Source organism: Pristiophorus japonicus, chromosome 6 (genome assembly GCF_044704955.1).
Source record: "Pristiophorus japonicus isolate sPriJap1 chromosome 6, sPriJap1.hap1, whole genome shotgun sequence".
Lineage (NCBI taxonomy): Eukaryota > Metazoa > Chordata > Chondrichthyes > Pristiophoridae > Pristiophorus > Pristiophorus japonicus.
The window spans coordinates 200,035,525-200,055,676 of NC_091982.1; the positions used below are offsets into that span (position 1 = coordinate 200,035,525).

Consider the following 20,152-nt stretch of genomic DNA (forward strand, 5'->3'; position numbering starts at 1 on the left):
TCAGTTTACAACATGTCAATCGATAGGCAAGAAACAACCATTAGTACTATTACAGCCATGGAAATGGCCTTCCTGGGTGTGGCAAAGGTCACATATAGATTTTGCTGGGCTAGAAGGACAACAATTGTTCATTGTGATTGATAGCCATTCGAAGTGGGTAGCGGTGTTTCCGATGCGGAAAATAACAACAAGAAAAATCCGAGACAATTTGCAGAGATTGTTTTCTTCATATGGCCTCCCAGAAGAAATTGTGTCTGATAATAGAAACATAGAAATTTACAGCGCCGAAGGAGGCCATGCCGGCTGACAAAGAGCCACACGGCCCTCGGTCAGCAGCCCTGAAGGTTACATATGAACCTATGAACAATGAACAATGGCGGACAGGTAAAGAGCATCCAGCCCAACCAGTTCGCCCCACACAACTGCGATACCCCATGTATCGCAACATTTTACACGCCACCCCAACCGGAGCCATGCGATCTTCTGGGAGAGGCCAAAAAACAGCTAAAAACCCAGGCCAATTGGGGGAAAAAGCTGGGAAAATTCCTCTCCGACTTATCCGGGTGATCGAAACTAGTCCAGGAGACCACTCTGGCTATAATAGATTCCCTGAAATACATACCATCGTATCTGCGCCAGCCAACAAGAGGTTATCCAGTCTAATCCCACTTACCAGTTCCAGGTCCGTAACTCTGCAGGTTACGGCACTTCAAGTGCCCATCCAAGCACCTTTTAAACATGGTGAGGGTTTCTGCATCCACCACCTTTCCAGGCAGTGAGTTCCAGACCCTCACAACTCTCTGCGTGATGAAGCTTCCCCTCAAATCCCCTCTAAACCTTCCACCAACCAACTTAAAGCTATGCGCCCTCGTAATTGAGCCCTCCACCAAGGGAAATAGGCCCTTGCTATCCACATTATCCAGGCCCTTCAAAATTTTATACACTTCAATGAGGTCTCCCCTCAGCCTATCCAATCTGTCTTCATAGCTAAGATTCTCGATTCCAGGCAGCATCCTAGTAAATCTCCTCTGCACCCTCTCCAATGCAATCACATTCTTCCGATAATACGGTGACCAGAACTGCAAGCAGTATTCCAGCTGTAGCCTAACCAGTAATTTATGCAGTTTAAGCATAACCTCCCTTCTGTTGTATTCTATGTCTCGACCAATAAAGGCAAGCATTTCGTATGCCTTCTTAACCACCTTATCCACCTGGTCTGCTACTTTCAGGGATCTGTGGACAAGCACTCCAAGGTCCGTTTGTTCATTTACACTTCTAAGTGGCCTACCATTTAATGTGTATACCCTTTCCTTATTAGCCCTCCCCAAGTGCATTACCTCACACTTCTCTGAATTAAATTCCATTTGCCATTGCTCTGCTCACCTGACCAGTAGAGGGGTTAAACTAATATGGCAGGGGGATGGAAACCTATGCAGGGAGACAGAGGGAAGCAGAATGGGGGCAGAAGCAAAAGATAGAAAGAAGAAAAGTAAAAGTGGAGGACAGAGAAACCCAAGACAAAAATCAAAAAGGGCCATATTACAGCAAAATTCTAAAAGGGCAATGTGTGCTAAAAAGCCTGAAGGGTCTGTGCCTCAATGCGGTGAGTATTCGAAATAAGGTGGACGAATTAACTGCGCAGGCAGCAATTAATATGATGTAATTGGCATCACGGAGACATGGCTCCAGGGTGACCAAGGCTGGCAACTCAACATCGAGGGGTATTCAACATTCAGGAAGGATAGACAGAAAGGAAAAGGAGGTGGGGTAGCGTTGCTGGTTAAAGATGAAATTAACGCAATAGTAAGGAAGGACATTAACTTGGATGCTGTATGGGTGGAGCTGTGGAATACCAAAGGGCAGAAAATGCTAGTGGGAGTTGTGTACAGACCACCAAACAGTAGTAGTGAGGTTGGGGACAGCATCAAACAAAAAATTAGGGACGCATGCAATAAAGGTACAGCAGTTATCATGGGCAACTTTAATCGACATATAGATTGGGCAAACCAAACTGGTAGCAATGTGGTGGAAGAGGATTTCCTGGAGTGTATTAGGGATGGTTTTCTAGACCAATATGTTGAGGAACCAACTGGAGGGCTGGCCATCCTAGACTGTGTGAAGTGTAACGAGAAAGGACTAATTAGCAATCTTGTTGTGCGAGGCCCGTTGGGGAAGAGTGACCATAATATGGTAGAATTCTTTATTAAGATGGAGAGTGACAGTTAATTCAGAGACTAGCGTCCTGAATTTAAGGAAAGGTAACTTTGATGGTATGAGATGTGAATTGGCTAGAATAGACTGGAAAATGATACTTAAAGGGTTGACGGTGGACAGGCAATGGGAAACATTTAAAGATCACATGGATGAAGTTCAACAATTGTATATCCCTGCCTGGAGTAAAAATAAAATGGGGAAGGTGGCTCAACCGTGGCTAACAAGGGAATTTAAGGATAGTGTTAAAATCCAAGGCAGAGGCATATAAATTGGCCAGAAAAAGCAGCAAACCTGAGGACTGGGAGAAATTTAGAATTCAGCAGAGGAGGACAAAGGGTTTAAATAGTAGGGGGAAAATAGAATATGAGAAGAAGCTTGCCGGGAAAATAAAAACTGACTGCAAAAGCTTCTATAGATATGTGAAGAGAAAAAGATTAGTGAAGGCAAACATAGGTCCCTTGCAGTCAGATTCAGGTGAATTTATAATGGGAAACAAAGAAATGGCAGACCAGTTGAACAAATACTTTGGTTCTGTCTTCATAAAGGAAGACACAAATAACCTTCCGGAATACTAGGGGACTGAGGGTCTAGTGAGAAGGAGGAACTGAAGGAAATCCTTATTAGGCGGGAAATTGTGTTCGGGAAATTGATGGGATTGAAGGCCGATAAATCCCCAGGGCCTCATAGTCTGCATCCAGAGTACTTAAGGAAGTGGCTCTAGAAATAGTGGATGCATTGGTGATCATTTTCCAACAGTCTATCAACTCTGGATCAGTTCCTATGGACTGGAGGGTAGCTAATGTAACACCACCTTTTAAAAAAGAAGGGAGAGAGAAAATGGGTAATTATAGACTGGTTAGCCTGACATTAGTAGTGGGGAAAATGTTGGAATCAATTATTAAAGATGAAATAGCAGCGCATTTGGAAAGCAGTGACAGGATCGGTCCAAGTCAGCATGGATTTATGAAAGGGAAAACATGCTTGACAAATCTTCTGGAATTTTTTGAGGATGGAACTAGTAGAGTGGACAAGGGAGAACCAGTGGATGTGGTGTATTTGGACTTTCAAAAGGCTTTTGACAAGGTCCCACACAAGAGATTGGTGTGCAAAATTAAAGCACATGGTATTGGGGGCAATGTACTGACGTGGATGGAGAACTGGTTGACAGACAGGAAGCTGAGAGTCGGGATAAACGGGTCCTTTTCAGAATGGCAGGCAATGACTAGTGGGGTGCCGAAGGGCTCAGTGCTGGGACCCCAGCTATTTACAATATACATTAATGATTTTGATGAAGGAATTGAGTGTAATATCTCCAAGTTTGTCGATGTCACTAAACTGGGTGGTAGTGTGAGCTGTGAGGAGGATGCTAAGAGACTGCAGGGTGACTTGGACAGGTTAGGTGAGTGGGCAAATGCATGGCAGATGCAGTATAATGTGGATAAATGTGAGGTTATCCACTTTGGGGGCAAAAACATGAAGGCAGAATATTATTTGAACGGCGGCAGATTTGGAAAAGGGAGATGCAATGAGACCTGGGTGTCATGGTACATCAGTCATTGAAAGTTGGCAAGTAGGTACAGCAGGTGGTGAAGCCGGCAAATGCTTTGTTGGTCTTCATAGCTAGGGAATTCAAGTATAGGAGTAGGGAGGTCTTACTGTAGTTGTACAGGGCCTTGGTGAGGCCTCACCCAGAATATTGTGTTCAATTTTGGTCTCCTAATCTGAGGAAGGACGTTCTTGCTATTGAAGGATTGCAGCGAAGGTTCACCAGACTGATTCCCAGGATGGCAGGACTGACATATGAGGAGAGGCTGGATCGACTGGGCCTGTATTCACTGGAGTTTAGAAGGATGAGAGGGGATCTCATAGAAACATATAAAATTCTGTCGGGACTGGACAGGTTAGATGCAGGAAGAATGTTCCCGATGTTGGGGAAGTCCAGAACCAGGGGACACAGTCTAAGGATAAGGGATAAGCCATTTAGGACGGAGATGAGGAGAAACTTCTTCACTCAGAGAGTTGTTAACCTGTGGAATTTCCTACTGCAGAGAGTTGTTGATGCCAGTTCATTGGATATATTCAAGAGGGAGTTAGATATGGCCCTTATGGCTAAAGGGATCAAGGGGTATGGAGAGAAAGCAGGAAAGGGGTACTGAGGTGAATGATCAGCCATGATCTTATTGAATGGTGGTGTAGGCTCGAAGGGCCGAATGGCCTACTCCTGCACCTATTTTCTGTGTTTCTATGTTTCTATATCCGCCTGCAGTCCGTAATTTTCCTCTTCATTATCAACCACACAGCCAGTTTTAGTGTAATCTGCAAACTTTTTAATCATACCCCCTATATTCAAATCTAGATCATTGATATATACCACAAAAAGCAAGGGACCCAGTACTGAGCCCTGCGGAACCCCACTGGAAACATCATCCCAGTCACAAAAACATCCATCAACCCCACTGGAAACATCATCCCAGTCACAAAAACATCCATCAACCATTACCCTTTGCTTCCTACCTCTAAGCCAATTTTGGATCCAACTTGCCACTTTGCCCTGGATACGATAGACTGGTCATGAAGGTAAAAGCCTATCATGTGCGACCTTAGCAAAAGCTTTGCTGAAGTCCATATACACTACATTGTACGCACTGCCCTCATCAACCCTCCTGGTTCCCTCCAAGACAAATTCAATCAGGTTAGTCAAACACAATCTTCCCTTAACAAATCCGTGCTAACTGTCCGTAATTAATCCTTGCCTTTCTAAATGTAGATTTATCCAGTCCTTCATGATTTTTTCCAATAATTTTCCACTGAGGTTAGGCTGACAGGCCTGTAATTACTCGGCCTATCCCTTGCTCCCTTCTTAAACAAGGGTCCTACATTAGCAGTCCTCCAATCCTCCGACATCATGCCTGAATCTAAAGAGGACTGGAAAATGATGGTCAAGGCCTCTGCTATTTCCTCTTTGCTTCGCTCCAGCCTGGGATGCATTTAGTCTGAGCCTGGGGACTTATCCACTTTCAAAGCTGCTAAACCCCTTAATACCTCCTCTTTCACGATGTTTATTTCTTCCAGAATTTCACACTGCTCCTCGATAGCAGTATCAGCAGTGCCCTTTTTCTTTGTGAAAACAGAAGCAAAGTATTCACTGAGAACCATACCAACATCTTCCGACACCACACCCTCAGGGTCTCTAATAGGCCCTATCCTATCCTCTTGCTCTTAATATATTTATAGAACATCTTGGGCTTTCCTTGATTTTACTTGCCAAGAATTTTTCATGCTCTGTCTTAGCATTCCTAATACCCTTTTTGATTTCACCTTTGAACTTTCTATATTCCTCCAGAGATTCTACAGTATTTAGCCGTCGGTATATGACATAAGCTTTCCTTTATTTCTTTATCCTCACCTGTAAGCCCCTAGACATACAGGGGGCTCTAAAATTGTTATTCCCACCCTTTTTCTTTAAGGGCACATGTTTGGCCTGAGCACTCCAGATCTCCTCCTTGAAGGCCTCCCACTGTTCCGACACTGATTTACCTACAAGTAGCTGTTTCCAGTCCACTGTGGCCAAATCACTTCTCAACTTAGCTTTTCCCCAATTTGGGACTTTTATTCCTGGTGTATCCTTGTCCTTATCCATAACTACCTTGAATCTGATTGAATTATGGTCACTGGCACTCAAGTGCTCTCCCACTGATACCCCTTCCACCTGCCCAGCTTTATTCCCCAAAACTAAATGCAGAACCGCCCCCTCCTGTGTTGGGCTTGTTATATACTGACTAAAAAAGTTCTCAAATGCATTTTAGAAATTCTTCACACTCTATACCCTTCACTGTATTCACTGTATTTGTCCCAATCAATATTAGGATAGTTAAAATCCCCAACTATTACTGCCCTATGGTTTTGGGACTTCACAGAAATGTTTCTACATATTTGCTCTTCTCTCTCTGTCCCACTGAGAGGGTGTGATATATTCACAGGGCACAGCACACACAGCTTCTAACATGGCAGGCAGCTCTATCAGAAGCCTCCGGAACATGCCTGGTTCTGTTTATTATTAACTCTGTAGTTGCAGTGCACAATATGTCCACATCCACAGTGTGGAGCTACAAACATTACAAGCTCACAGACATTACAGGGGATCTATATTACACGCCCAGCAGTGTGATCGCTCCTTTTTTATTTTTTGGTTTGACCCATATGGCCTCATTTGATGATCCCTCTCACATATCATCCCTCCTCACAGCTGTAATAGTTTCTTTAATCAATACCGCAACCTTCCCCGCGCCCCCCTCCCCCGCCGTCCTGTCTAAAAATCCTGTAACCAGGAATATTGAGCTGCCAAACCTGCCCCTCTTTCAGTCATGTCCCTGTAATGGCTATAATGTCATACTCTCAGCTCATCCGCCTTATTCACTATACTCCTTGCATTGAAGTATATACCATTTAGCACAGGAATATCTCCTTGATTACTACTTACTAACCCATGTTTCCTCTGTCTTACAGATTCACTTTCTACATTCTTGCTTTCCAATTTCAGCTTTGCTTTCTTCCCTATTGAATTTGTTCTCAGGTTCCCAACCCCCTGCCAAGCTAATTTAAACTCTCCCCAAGAGCACGAGCAAAACTCCCCGCAAGGTTATTGGTCTCGGTGCTGTTGAGGTGCAACCCTTCCCATCTCAGTCGAGGAGGCGGGAGCTCGGAGCAGCGCGAGTCCGGGGTCGGCGAGAGGCCTATAAAGGCCAGCGGGAGTCGAGCAGTTTGAGCAGTCAGTCGAGGAGGCGGGAGCTCGGAGCAGCGCGAGTCCGGGGTCGGCGAGAGGCCTATAAAGGTCAGCGGGAGTCGAGCAGTTCGAGCAGTCAGTCGAGGAGGCGGGAGCTCGGAGCAGCGCGAGTCCGGGGTCGGCGAGAGGCCTATAAAGGCCAGCGGGAGTCGAGCAGTTCGAGCAGTCAGTCGAGGAGGCGGGAGCTCGGAGCAGCGCGAGTCCGGGGTCGGCGAGAGGCGTACCGGTGCAGCTACAGGGAGAAGGCAAAGATACAAAGGTGACGTCACAGCCTAGGGGGTAAGTGATTGGCTGGTGATTGGTGAGTAGTTTTTCTTTTTCTTCTTATATTGGTCAGTAACTTTTAACATTGTTATTACCAGTTTAAGTGTATCTAAGGGTTAAGACATGGCAGGAGAGCTCGGTCGGGTGTTATGCTCCTCCTGTACCATGTGGGAACTCAGGGACACTTCCGGTGTCCCTGACGACTACGTGTGCGGGAAGTATGTCCACCTCCGGCTCCTGACGGTCCGCGTTACGGAATTGGAGCTGAGGGTGGATTTACTCTGGAGCATCCACGATGCTGAGAATGACGTGACTATCACATGTAGTGAGTTGGTCTTACCGCAGGGAAAGGGTCCACAGCCAGATAGGGAATGGAAGACCAGCAGGAAGAGTAGTGCAAGGAAGGTAGTGCAGGAGTCCCCTGTGGTCATCCCCCTGCAAAACAGATACACCGCTTTGGGTACTGTTGAGGGGAATGACTCATCAGGGGAGGGCAGCAGCAGCCAAGTTCATGGCACCGTGGCTGGCTCTGCTGCACAGGAGGGCAAGAAAAAGAGTGGGAGAGCGATAGTGATAGGGGATTCAATTGTGAGGGGAATAGATAGGCGTTTCTGCGGCCGCAACCGAGACTCCAGGATGGTATGTTGCCTCCCTGGTGCAAGGGTCAAGGATGTCTCGGAGCGGGTGCAGGACATTCTGAAATGGGAGGGAGAACAGCCAGTTGTCGTGGTGCACATTGGTACCAACGACATAGGTAAAAAAAGGGATGAGGTCCTACGAAATGAATTTAAGGAGCTAGGAGCTAAATTAAAAAGTAGGACCTCAAAAGTAGTAATCTCGGGATTGCTACCAGTGCCACGTGATAGTCAGAGTAGGAATCGCAGGATAGCGCAGATGAATACGTGGCTTGAGCAGTGGTGCAGCAGGGAGGGATTCAAATTCCTGGGGCATTGGGACCGGTTCTGGGGGAGGTGGGACCAGTACAAACCGGACGGTCTGCACCTGGGCAGGACCGGAACCAATGTCCTAGGGGGAGTGTTTGCTAGTGCTGTTGGGGAGGATTTAAACTAATATGGCAGGGGGATGGGAACCAATGCAGGGAGACAGAGGGAAACAAAAAGGAGACAAAAGCAAAAGACAGAAAGGAGATGAGGAAAAGTGGAGGGCAGAGAAACCCAAGGCAAAGAACAAAAAGGGCCACTGTACAGCAAAATTCTAAAAGGACAAAGGGTGTTAATAAAACAAGCCTGAAGGCTTTGTGTCTTAATGCAAGGAGTATCCGCAATAAGGTGGATGAATTAATTGTGCAAATAGATGTTAACAAATATGATGTGATTGGGATTACGGAGACGTGGCTCCAGGATGATCAGGGCTGGGAACTCAACATTCAGGGGTATTCAACATTCAGGAAGGATAGAATAAAAGGAAAAGGAGGTGGGGTAGCATTGCTGGTTAAAGAGGAGATTAATGCAATAGTTAGGAAAGACATTAGCTTGGATGATGTGGAATCTATATGGGTAGAGCTGCAGAACACCAAAGGGCAAAAAACGTTAGTAGGAGTTGTGTACAGACCTCCAAACAGTAATAGGGATGTTGGGGAGGGCATCAAACAGGAAATTAGGGGTGCATGCAATAAAGGTGTAGCAGTTATAATGGGTGACTTTAATATGCACATAGATTGGGCTAGCCAAACTGGAAGCAATACGGTGGAGGAGGATTTCCTGGAGTGCATAAGGGATGGTTTTCTAGACCAATATGTTGAGGAACCAACTAGGGGGGAGGCCATCTTAGACTGGGTGTTGTGTAATGAGAGAGGATTAATTAGCAATCTCATTGTGCGAGGCCCCTTGGGGAAGAGTGACCATAATATGGTGGAATTCTGCATTAGGATGGAAATTGAAACAGTAATTTCAGAGACCATGGTCCAGAACTTAAAGAAGGGTAACTTTGAAGGTATGAGGCGTGAATTGGCTAGGATAGATTGGCGAATGATACTTAGGGGGTTGACTGTGGATGGGCAATGGCAGACATTTAGAGACCGCATGGATGAATTACAACAATTGTACATTCCTGTCTGGCGTAAAAATAAAAAAGGGAAGGTGGCTCAACCGTGGCTATCTAGGGAAATCAGGGATAGTATTAAAGCCAAGGAAGTGGCATACAAATTGGCCAGAAATAGCAGCGAACCTGGGGACTGGGAGAAATTTAGAACTCAGCAGAGGAGGACAAAGGGTTTGATTAGGGCAGGGAAAATGGAGTACGAGAAGAAGCTTGCAGGGAACATTAAGGCGGATTGCAAAAGTTTCTATAGGTATGTAAAGAGAAAAAGGTTGGTGAAGACAAACGTAGGTCCCCTGCAGTCAGAATCAGGGGAAGTCATAACGGGGAACAAAGAAATGGCAGACCAATTGAACAAGTACTTTGGTTCGGTATTCACTAAGGAGGATACAAACAACCTTCCGGATATAAAAGGGGTCAGAGGGTCTAGTAAGGAGGGGGAACTGAGGGAAATCTTTATCAGTCGGGAAATTGTGTTGGGGAAATTGATGGGATTGAAGGCCGATAAATCCCCAGGGCCTGATGGACTGCATCCTAGAGTACTTAAGGAGGTGGCCTTGGAAATAGCGGATGCATTGACAGTCATTTTCCAACACTCCATTGACTCTGGATCAGTTCCTATGGAGTGGAGGGTAGCCAATGTAACCCCACTTTTTAAAAAAGGAGGGAGAGAGAAAACAGGGAATTATAGACCGGTCAGCCTGACCTCAGTAGTGGGTAAAATGATGGAATCAATTATTAAGGATGTCATAGCAGTGCATCTGGAAAATGGTGACATGATAGGTCCAAGTCAGCATGGATTTGTGAAAGGGAAATCATGCTTGACAAATCTTCTGGAATTTTTTGAGGATGTTTCCAGTAAAGTGGACAAAGGAGAACCAGTTGATGTGGTATATTTGGACTTTCAGAAGGCTTTCGACAAGGTCCCACACAAGAGATTAATGTGCAAAGTTAAAGCACATGGGATTGGGGGTAGTGTGCTGACGTGGATTGAGAACTGGTTGTCAGACAGGAAGCAAAGAGTAGGAGTAAACGGGTACTTTTCAGAATGGCAGGCAGTGATTAGTGGAGTGCCGCAAGGTTCTGTGCTGGGGCCCCAGCTGTTTACATTGTACATTAATGATTTAGACGAGGGGATTAAATGCAGTATCTCCAAATTTGCGGATGATACTAAGTTGGGTGGCAGTGTGAGCTGCGAGGAGGATGCTATTAGGCTGCAGAGTGACTTGGATAGGTTAGGTGAGTGGGCAAATGCATGGCAGATGAAGTATAATGTGGATAAATGTGAGGTTATCCACTTTGGTGGTAAAAACAGAGAGACAGACTATTATCTGAATGGTGACAGATTAGGAAAAGGGAAGGTGCAACGAGACCTGGGTGTCATGGTACATCAGTCATTGAAGGTTAGCATGCAGGTACAGCAGGCGGTTAAGAAAGCAAATGGCATGTTGGCCTTCATAGCGAGGGGATTTGAATACAGGGGCAGGGAGGTGTTGCTACAGTTGTACAGGGCCTTGGTGAGGCCACACCTGGAGTATTGTGTACAGTTTTGGTCTCCTAACTTGAGGAAGGACATTCTTGCTATTGAGGGAGTGCAGCGAAGGTTCACCAGACTGATTCCCGGGATGGCGGGACTGACCTATCAAGAAAGATTGGATCAACTGGGCTTGTATTCACTGGAGTTCAGAAGAATGAGAGGGGACCTCATAGAAACGTTTAAAATTCTGACGGGTTTAGACAGGTTAGATGCAGAAAGAATGTTCCCAATGTTGGGGAAGTCCAGAACCAGGGGTCACAGTCTGAGGATAAGGGGTAAGCCATTTAGGACCGAGATGAGGAGAAACTACTTCACCCAGAGAGTGGTGAACCTGTGGAATTCTCTACCACAGAAAGTAGTTGAGGCCAATTCACTAAATATATTCAAAAGGGAGTTAGATGAAGTCCTTACTACTCGGGGGATCAAGGGTTATGGCGAGAAAGCAGGAAGGGGGTACTGAAGTTTCATGTTCAGCCATGAACTCATTGAATGGCGGTGCAGGCTAGAAGGGCTGAATGGCCTGCTCCTGCACCTATTTTCTATGTTTCTATGTTTCTATGTTTCCACAGAAGCAGTCTCAATGCCCCAGGAATTTAAAGCCCTTCCTCCTCTCCATCCTTCTGTTCTCGTACTCATTAGCACATGGCACTGGTAGTAACCTGGAGATTACTACCTTTGAGGTCCTACCCTTTAATTTTTCTCCTAGCTCCCTAAATTCTGCCTGCAGGACCTCATCCCTTTTTCTACCTATGTCAATGGTCCCGATATGGACCACAACCTCTGGCTGTTCAACCTCTCCCCCCAGAATGCCCTGCGCCCACTCTGTGACATCCTTGACCCTAGCACCAGGGAGGCACCATACCATCTTGGAGTCACGTCTACGGCTGCAGAAATGCCTCTCTATTCTCCTAACTATTGAATCCCCGACCACTAAAGCTCTTTTATTCTTTGTCCCTCCCCCTGTGCAGCTGAACCACCCGTGATGCCTTGGACTTGGCTCTGGCTACACTCCCCAGAGGCACCATCATCCTCACCGGTGCTCAGAAGAGAATATCGGTTGGACTCAGATGGACTCAGGGGGTTCCTGACTAACATTCTTCCTCTGTCTGGTGTAATGGGCTGCAATTTTGTTCAGAAGAATTTGCACAGTTCTTGAGTAGAAACGGTGTGAAACATAACACGATTCCACCGTAACAACCTGCTTCAAATGGTGTAACAGAGCACACAGTACAAATTGTAAAACATGCCCTCATCAAGCAAATGTTCGATTCAAAGCCAAGGAAACAGCAATTGTCGTTGGACCACAAATTGGCAAATTTTCTGATATTTATCAGAATACTCATAAAACCACTGGCAGAACAACAGCAGAGTTGTTTCTCAAACGACGGGTTCTCATTGTTAAAGCCAAACTTGGCACAGTCAGTAGAAGAGAAACAATTAAGATAGAAAGTGAATGATAGAGGCAGAGTAACAGAGAGAAGTGTGAAATTGAATCAGAAGGTTCGAGTGAAGAACCATCACCATAAATGGTTAGACGTCGTTACCAGGAAGAGTAGTGAAAAACTGTGGCCCGCTGGTCAATATGTTTGATCATGGAAAGGTTAGGTTTGTTTACATTGATCATATTTTACCTACAGATGTAAAAGAAGTTGAAAGTTGGAATGATTCGATTATTTCTAATGCATCAGATAGTCTTGTTACAAGAAGCAAGTCCAAGAGAAAGTCAGAATTTAAGTCTGAGTACGAGACAGGCTGACAAATAGTCTGAAGTTGATCAAATATAGATCGAGGGCATCCCTTGGAGAAAACCTCTCCTCAGGCTCAGTCTAGAATGAGTCTAAGTTCAACATCAAGTTTGGAAAGCTCTGTTCAAGAGTAAATGTATCCTCTTCGAAACAGAAAACCAGTGGTTAAATTTGATTTATAAATATGGTAAAATAATTCCATATCTTTTGTTGTGTATAACCATGCAAGTTATGTTTGATGTTAATTTTGTTATGATTACTTCTTCATTAAGGAGGAAGAAATGTAAGATAGAGCTCCCCCTAATGGACTACTGCTCCACCTAGTGGACTATAATGTGGTAATGCAATTACTGCGGTAAATATAATAAAAGTCACATGATGTATTGGAGCCATCTTGTATAGTGTGTTTGTTAGTGATACCATAAAGAATATATCACAAGAACATGTTTCCATCAATTATTTCTTCAAATGCAGGAAATTCAATCATGTAGGTGAGATTTATGACTACTATGCTGCTTGGATTGTTACATGATATTCATGCAGGATATCAAATTCTCAAATACAGACAATATATATATATTTTTAAGTTCTCCCCTCCCACATTACATTTACAAATGTGCCAGGTCTGCACGGAGGAACCAAAGTTTTCAAAATGATGTCATAATGCTGAATTCATATGCAACTTTAGTCAGCTGTTGTTGCAGGTTTTTTCAAGGTCAGGATCTATCTAAAGTGCAAGGCACCATAGCAGAAAATGGAGCAACTTCGAAAATGCTTGGGGACCTTTTCCACAACTTATATCATGCCGTGGCTGAGGAGGAATGGACATCCAATTGCAATTCCATAAGGCAACAAATTCAACAGTATTTTGAAACAAGTGATTATTATATTACATAGGATATACGGCACAGAAACAGGCCATTCGGCCCAACCAGTCCATACCGGCGTTTATGCTCCACTCGAGCCTCCTCCCATCTTTCCTCATCTAAATCTATCAGCATACCCCTCTATTCCCTTCTCCCTCATATGCTTGTCTAGCCTCCACTTAAATGCATCGATACTATTCGCTTCAACCTCTTCCTGTGGTAGCGAGTTCCACATTCTAACTACTCTTTGGGGAAAGAAGTTTCTTCTGAATTCCCTATTTAATTTCTTGGTGACTATTTTATATTGATGGCCTCTAGTTATGCTCTTCCCCGAACATTCTCTCTGTATCCACTCTATCAAAACCTTTCATAACTATAAAGACCCCCACTATAAAGTCACCCCTCAGCCTTCTTTTTTCAAGAGAAAAGAGACCCAGCCTGTTCATCCTTTCCTGATATGTATACCCTTGCATTTCTGGTATCATCCTTGTAAATCTTCTCTGCACCCTCTCCAGTGCCTCTATATTCTTTTTATAATATGATGACCAGAACTGTACGCAGTATTGCAAGTTTGGTCTAAACAAGGTTCAATACAGGTTTAGCATAACTTCCCTACTTTTCAATCCTATACCTGTAGAAATAAACCCTAGTGTTTGTTTTTTTTTTATGGCCTTGCTAACCTGTGTCGCAACTTTTAGTGATTTGTGTATTTGTACTCCGAGATCTCTTTGTTCCTCTACCCCACCTAGACTCTCACCCTGCAAGTAATAAGTGATCTCCCTATTCCTCCTACAAAAATGTAATACCTCACATTTATCTGTGCTGAACTTCATTTGACAATTATATGCCCATTCTGTAAGTTTATTCACGTCCTCCTGTAATTTGGTGCACATTTGCTCATGCATTATTCTCAGACAGCGATGAGAGAATACTTTGAACAGAAAGTACTATCTTTGCCTTACCTCTAAATAAAAACTTTCAAATTTTAGGTTCATTAATCTACCATAAAATCAACTCCAGATTCTATCTAAATCTCATTCACTATTGGATCAAGAGAGTTTCTGATAAAAAATTGTAAAACGTCTCCAAAATCTAATTCTTTAACATTAATAATTGGTACACAAATATTAATTTTAAAAAGAAAAGTTGCAATTTGCAAAAATGAATCACCAGCTGAAATCAGTTGATAAGATAGAGAGTATTGGTTTATTGCTGAATAGTGATTTTTAGGAAATGATCCATCTTTCTACAATTTATTGAATTCATTTTAATCTGCTATAATGTGTGTAAATTACATGAAACTACGTAAACGAAGAATTGATTATTATATAGTTTATAATTTGAATTACTTCCAGTATGAGCTGCAAATTTGGTGAATACCTGTACATACAATAAGTTCAGAATCTTTGGCCATGGTCATATTTATAGATTCTTCTCAAAATAAAGTACTTAGAAAAATAATCTCCAAACAGAACTATTCATGCATTGCATTTAGCTTTTTCACTGTTTGTGCAATTAGTTTCAATTTGTCCTTGTTGGCTAACTGAACCACTATATAACTGCATAATGCACAATTGCTGTTGTCACCTTTTTTTTTGATAATGCTTATGTTTAACATTGGATGAGCAAGTAAGGCAAGGGCTGTCCATAATTATGGGTTGTTTGCTTCTGTACAATGGATACATGATTCTCTGAACCATGCATTACAAATGTTTCCAATAGATTAGTAAATCCGATTTAATATTTAGTGGCTTAAAACCAGAAAACCAATAATCAGTACACGTGTCTGACTACCGTGGATCAAAAAAAACATCCATTATAATGTAATTGAAGTTAACCAGCCCATTACATCAATCGATCTACGAGACATTCCCAACACTCTGCCCCTTGAAGATTACTGTGCACACTAGACCATAAACAAAGGGCAACTGTTTCTTAATCCTCTGAGGTAAACGTCAAAGATTTGCTAAACAAAAGCCAGTGGAACATTCAGAAAATATATAATAAAGCCTGCAAGTTTCTGATAAACAAAGCGTGCCACAGCACAAGAGTTGAGGTCCAATTCACAAGTAATTTATTTTTTAGCATCCCCACCAGGCATGAGTCATGCATCTGTTCCATACAAAAGCTGTTTTTTTTAAAAACAAAAACAATGCAGAAGTTGTTTTTTAAAATTAGATTTCCTGTTGTGTATACTGAAATGATGGTGAAACGTTAACTTCAATGGTCCAGTGATCCATTACTCTGCTGACCTGAATATGGGAGCTATCAATTCAGACACTGAGATGTGTAGTTGACACATAGTACATATTTGTGCTCCAGACTGAAGATTTTATTTAAGTATAGAAGGAGGAATATTTGGGGTATGCCTGAGAGTGACGTGTTTTGCTGTGGAGTTTGTTTTATTGTATTTGATGTCAAATGCATATATGGCATCAGTACTATCAATCTTAATTATTTGACGACATGGAGCTGTGAAGTACAATGGCAGATTTTCTAAAATTAGTTTACTCAGTTGTGATTATGCATGTTATATATCAAGCCATGAAATAAGCTTATTGCTAGTGAGGCTCAAATACCTCCACCTCTGAACAAGATTCTCTAAATGTTTTACTCTCTCTGGAAGATGTATGAACAATGTTAATAAGGTTGTCATTTGAATCCTACTTACATTATGGTAAATAGAACAAAGATCAACCAAATGGAAACAGTTTAAAACCATACTTATTCTCTCAGGATCCTCTTAATCCATACAAAGACCTACTGGGATTTTTCCCATTTAAAATGGAAACATCCTCATTCATCTGAAACCCTAGTGTTTATAATGGCATATAAAGTAGCAGAGAAACTGCTAAAGTACTGCAACTGAATACATTTCCCCATAAGAAATAGTTAGCGATCTTAGGTGGGCTTTATTGTGCGATGCAACTAGATTTCATCATACATGTTTATGAATTAATAATGATACAAAATCAATAAACTTAGTTTTTATTTTATGTTTTATCAGTATTTCTTTCTTTCTAGAAATATAGGGATAGATTTTTAACTTGCTACCTGGGCATAAAACTGGTGTTACGGATTGGCCATCTATTATACAAGTCAGCGATTTTTATTTCCATTGATTTCAGAAAGCAAGTTGAAAACCTACCCCATAGGTTTTTTTTGTGCAAATAGAATTTCACCATTGCTGCATTAGTACATTAGAAAAGTTATTTTCTATTTGTAATTTAATGAAAAAGTTTGATCAATTATCTTCAAATGAAAACTTTCTTCACTTGAACATTTGAACATTATGGCAAGTAACACACATGGATTTTCTTTTCAATATGCGAAAACTGTTGCCGGAGTGATTTTTAAATAGTAATCCCGTTGAGGGGACTCAAGTAATGTCATTGTTTCTCAAGAGCAAAGCCAAAGTGGTTTATAATTGCCTTCTGAACCTTCAAATGAAATTATAGCTCTGCAATCACCCTCATGGGGCTGTTTTGTTTTTTGTCCAAATTAACTGTCTCAAAAGGCATCAACGGCTAGGATACTTCATACAGATGATGCACAATAAAGGGATCACTGTAAATTTACTGGCTTATAATCTGTCTTGACTACCAGAAACTATCTGTACATAACAAAACCAAAATACATTCATTTTGAATACTAAATTGGACCATAATTTGCTGTCGCAGGGCATTTAATGACATCTGTTGTTAGTTAGATTTGCCCATGCACAATTCGGTTTGTAATTTTTTTGCGTGGCAAGTTGTTGAAAGTCTGAGCTGATAACGTCGCAGCAAGGGCATCTGGGACCTGAGTGAACAGAGCAAGTACCTGTGCACCTCCTTAACCAATCAGAATGAAGAATTGTGAAGTTAACAGCATAAGGACTGAGAAGGAAGTGCAGAATTCAATGCCAAATCACAGAAACAAAGAGAGGGAAAGAAAGATCGGATTAAGAGAAAGAGAAAAGAAAGACAAAAGAAAAAGTTTTTTTTCAGCTTTAATTTAAATCCAACAACAATTGAAGGAATGAGACTCCATACATTTAATAGTTAACTTTCAGAGCCAGCAAGGTTGACTGTCAGTAACTAACACTTATGTCATTAAAAGGCAACTTTGCCTGAAATGGACTTAACTTTTTGTGGTGAAGTTAGTTCATACCTATTGCGCAAATACAGCAACTTCACGTCGTTCAATACATTTCAATGATGAGGCAGACAGCAAGATGCCGTTTTCGTGAAGCCAATGACGGAGTGGCACAACTCAGACAGCAGCTGTTGGATTTCCGTGTTTAACTACGCACCTGCTCCTCGCCTGAAGATGATATACCATTTGCGCAAAAATAACAGTGAACACAATTAGCCTCACTGTTATTTCAACAGCAAATTATGGCCCATTGTTACACAATCTTATTCTTGACAAATACACATAGATCACACACACACGCACATATACATACACACATATTATTTATGAGACAGTAAATTACCTCATGTTTGCAGTAATGTCTTTCTCAAGGTGTTTGACAAGAAGTTTGGCAATTGCAGTGAAGCTGTTACTCATGCAATATATGTCTTTGCTCTGAGCTCCGAGAATGTTGCCAAATGTGTCAGTGATGCTTTTAATCTCTAGTAGCAGGATATGATGAAAACAGTGCTCCATATTTGCCAGCTGAGTCACCAGATAAACCAGGCAGCTCCTTGCCTTTTCCTAAGGAAAATCAAGCATACGTTTGATCATTAGAGCAGGTGAAACAGTTCTTAGAACAGCTGTTAGAACTAAATAAGCATTTCCAAAAATCGAACAAAGAAAATGGTGAAAGTCTGGTTAATATTTTCTGGCATTCCATATATAGGTTACAGTAGAGGAATGGAGATTGACTTATGTAAACCTCCTCGATGAACCTCCAGGTTCAGTTCATGGTCAGTGCTGAGTTAACCTACCGCAGCGAAAGTACCACAATTGGCTTCAACACTACATGGTTAAGGAGGGGAAAAAGGAAATCAGCTAGGGTTGACTATTATACAATCACCTAGAAGAACTTGATATTCAATAGGACCTGGATAAATTTAAAGAAGTACAAAGGAATATCAGATTAAAGTTAACATGGTTACATCCAAGATAACCACACAGTTATATTGGAATAATAATGGGTGTATGTAATAGATTAATGCTTTTAGAAAAGGTTAAATGAAAAAGATTTTCATATCATACTTAATGCTCCTGAAGCAGCTGTTTGAAAATTCTTTCACATCTCAGAATGCATCTCAAGGAAATTGAACACAGTTTGAAATAGATTATTTTAACTGCTACAAACTCTTCTGCCAGCCAACACTTGAAATACTGGGTTCAGTTTTAGGAACATAGGAATTGCTGGACAAAAAAGACCAAGGTCCGTCTTGTTTACCTTCGACCATCCTGGTATTCGCGTGATACAATGATAATTGAGTTGTTGACTAATCATAGCACTCAATCTCTAACAATTAGTCGACAACAGACCCAGAAATAACACGAGGAAAACCCCAGATCTGGAACGCTTTGGGAACCATGTCCAAAGTCACTTTTTTCCTCCCAAGCATGCTACCCTTACCACATCATGTCTCAAATTACTCATATACTGCGTCCCAAAATGTTCGTTTCTGAAAGAAATGCATCTAATTTGCATTTGAATGAATTAATACTAACTGCTTCCACCATCTCCCTTGAAAGTCTGGTCCATAGATTAATCACAGAAATATTGACCCCGATATTTAAGAGGTAGCAGGGAGGATGCGGGGGGGGGAAAGCTGGAAATGTCAGAAACAAAGAGGTCCTGCTGAATTTAACGCCAGGAACTGATTAGCATTTTTTATTGTTTCCTGCCTGGTTGTCAACCAAATTGAGAGGCTGGCCGGCTGCTGGGTGGGAAAGCCAATGGTAGAAGGCCGCAGCCAGGGGCCACTAGGAACAGTCCGCAGCAATCGGAAATGATTGAGGCTTGGTGGGTGGGTGGGGGGTGGGGGTGGTGCTTGGAGCGCGACAGCGAGGAGGAAGGAAATGATTGGGGCATGATGGGGTGAGTAGTTTGATGGGGCCATTGGATTGCGGGAGGTGGGGGTTCGATCGCGGGACCACTGGATCACGGGTGGGTGAGGGGTGGAGAGGTTGGATCGCGGGGCCTTTGGATCTTTAGAATCTTAAGATTTCCCATTCTAGAGGGACCCACAGTCCCTATAGAATCTTAAAAACAATTACATCACCACACAACCTTCTCTTTTCTAATGAGGACACCTCACTTTTCAAGGGGACACAGATGGGTAAGGAAATGGTTTGGGAAGGGTCTCGAAGGGCTAAGATTTTAGGACAGGCTGACTGAAGTTGAGTTGCTCTCCTTAGCGAAGGTTAAGAGGCAGCAGTCTTTATAATATTGAAAGGAATGGATAATGCAGGCACAGCTTGTGGCTGGAGGAATAGAGAATACGAATACAAAATTTGGTCAACCTTGAGAGTGATAAATACACTATCAAAGTAATTAATGTTATATCACGAGTTGGACCAAAATCTGGTTTGAAACTGATTGATTATAGGGACAAATATAGACATAGATAATCAAATCTAACATAGAACAATAAAATTATTCCTGTTAAGCGCAACCAGTCAAGATTTTAAAATAATTATCTGATATTCTGCATTTTCCCCCATTGGTCACTGTACT

At 42.4% G+C, this 20,152-nt stretch overlaps 1 protein-coding gene across 3 annotated transcripts in view; it reads right to left on the minus strand.

The window, feature by feature from the left end:
• Positions 1 to 20,152, minus strand: part of veph1 (ventricular zone expressed PH domain-containing 1) — a 451,519-nt gene that overhangs the window by 200,365 nt on the left and 231,002 nt on the right. For all 3 annotated transcript variants that reach the window (XM_070883555.1, XM_070883557.1, XM_070883556.1), the window contains one exon: positions 17,948 to 18,168. In XM_070883555.1, coding sequence (XP_070739656.1) covers positions 17,948 to 18,168 — 221 coding nt within the window. The remainder of the gene's footprint in view (positions 1 to 17,947; positions 18,169 to 20,152) is intronic.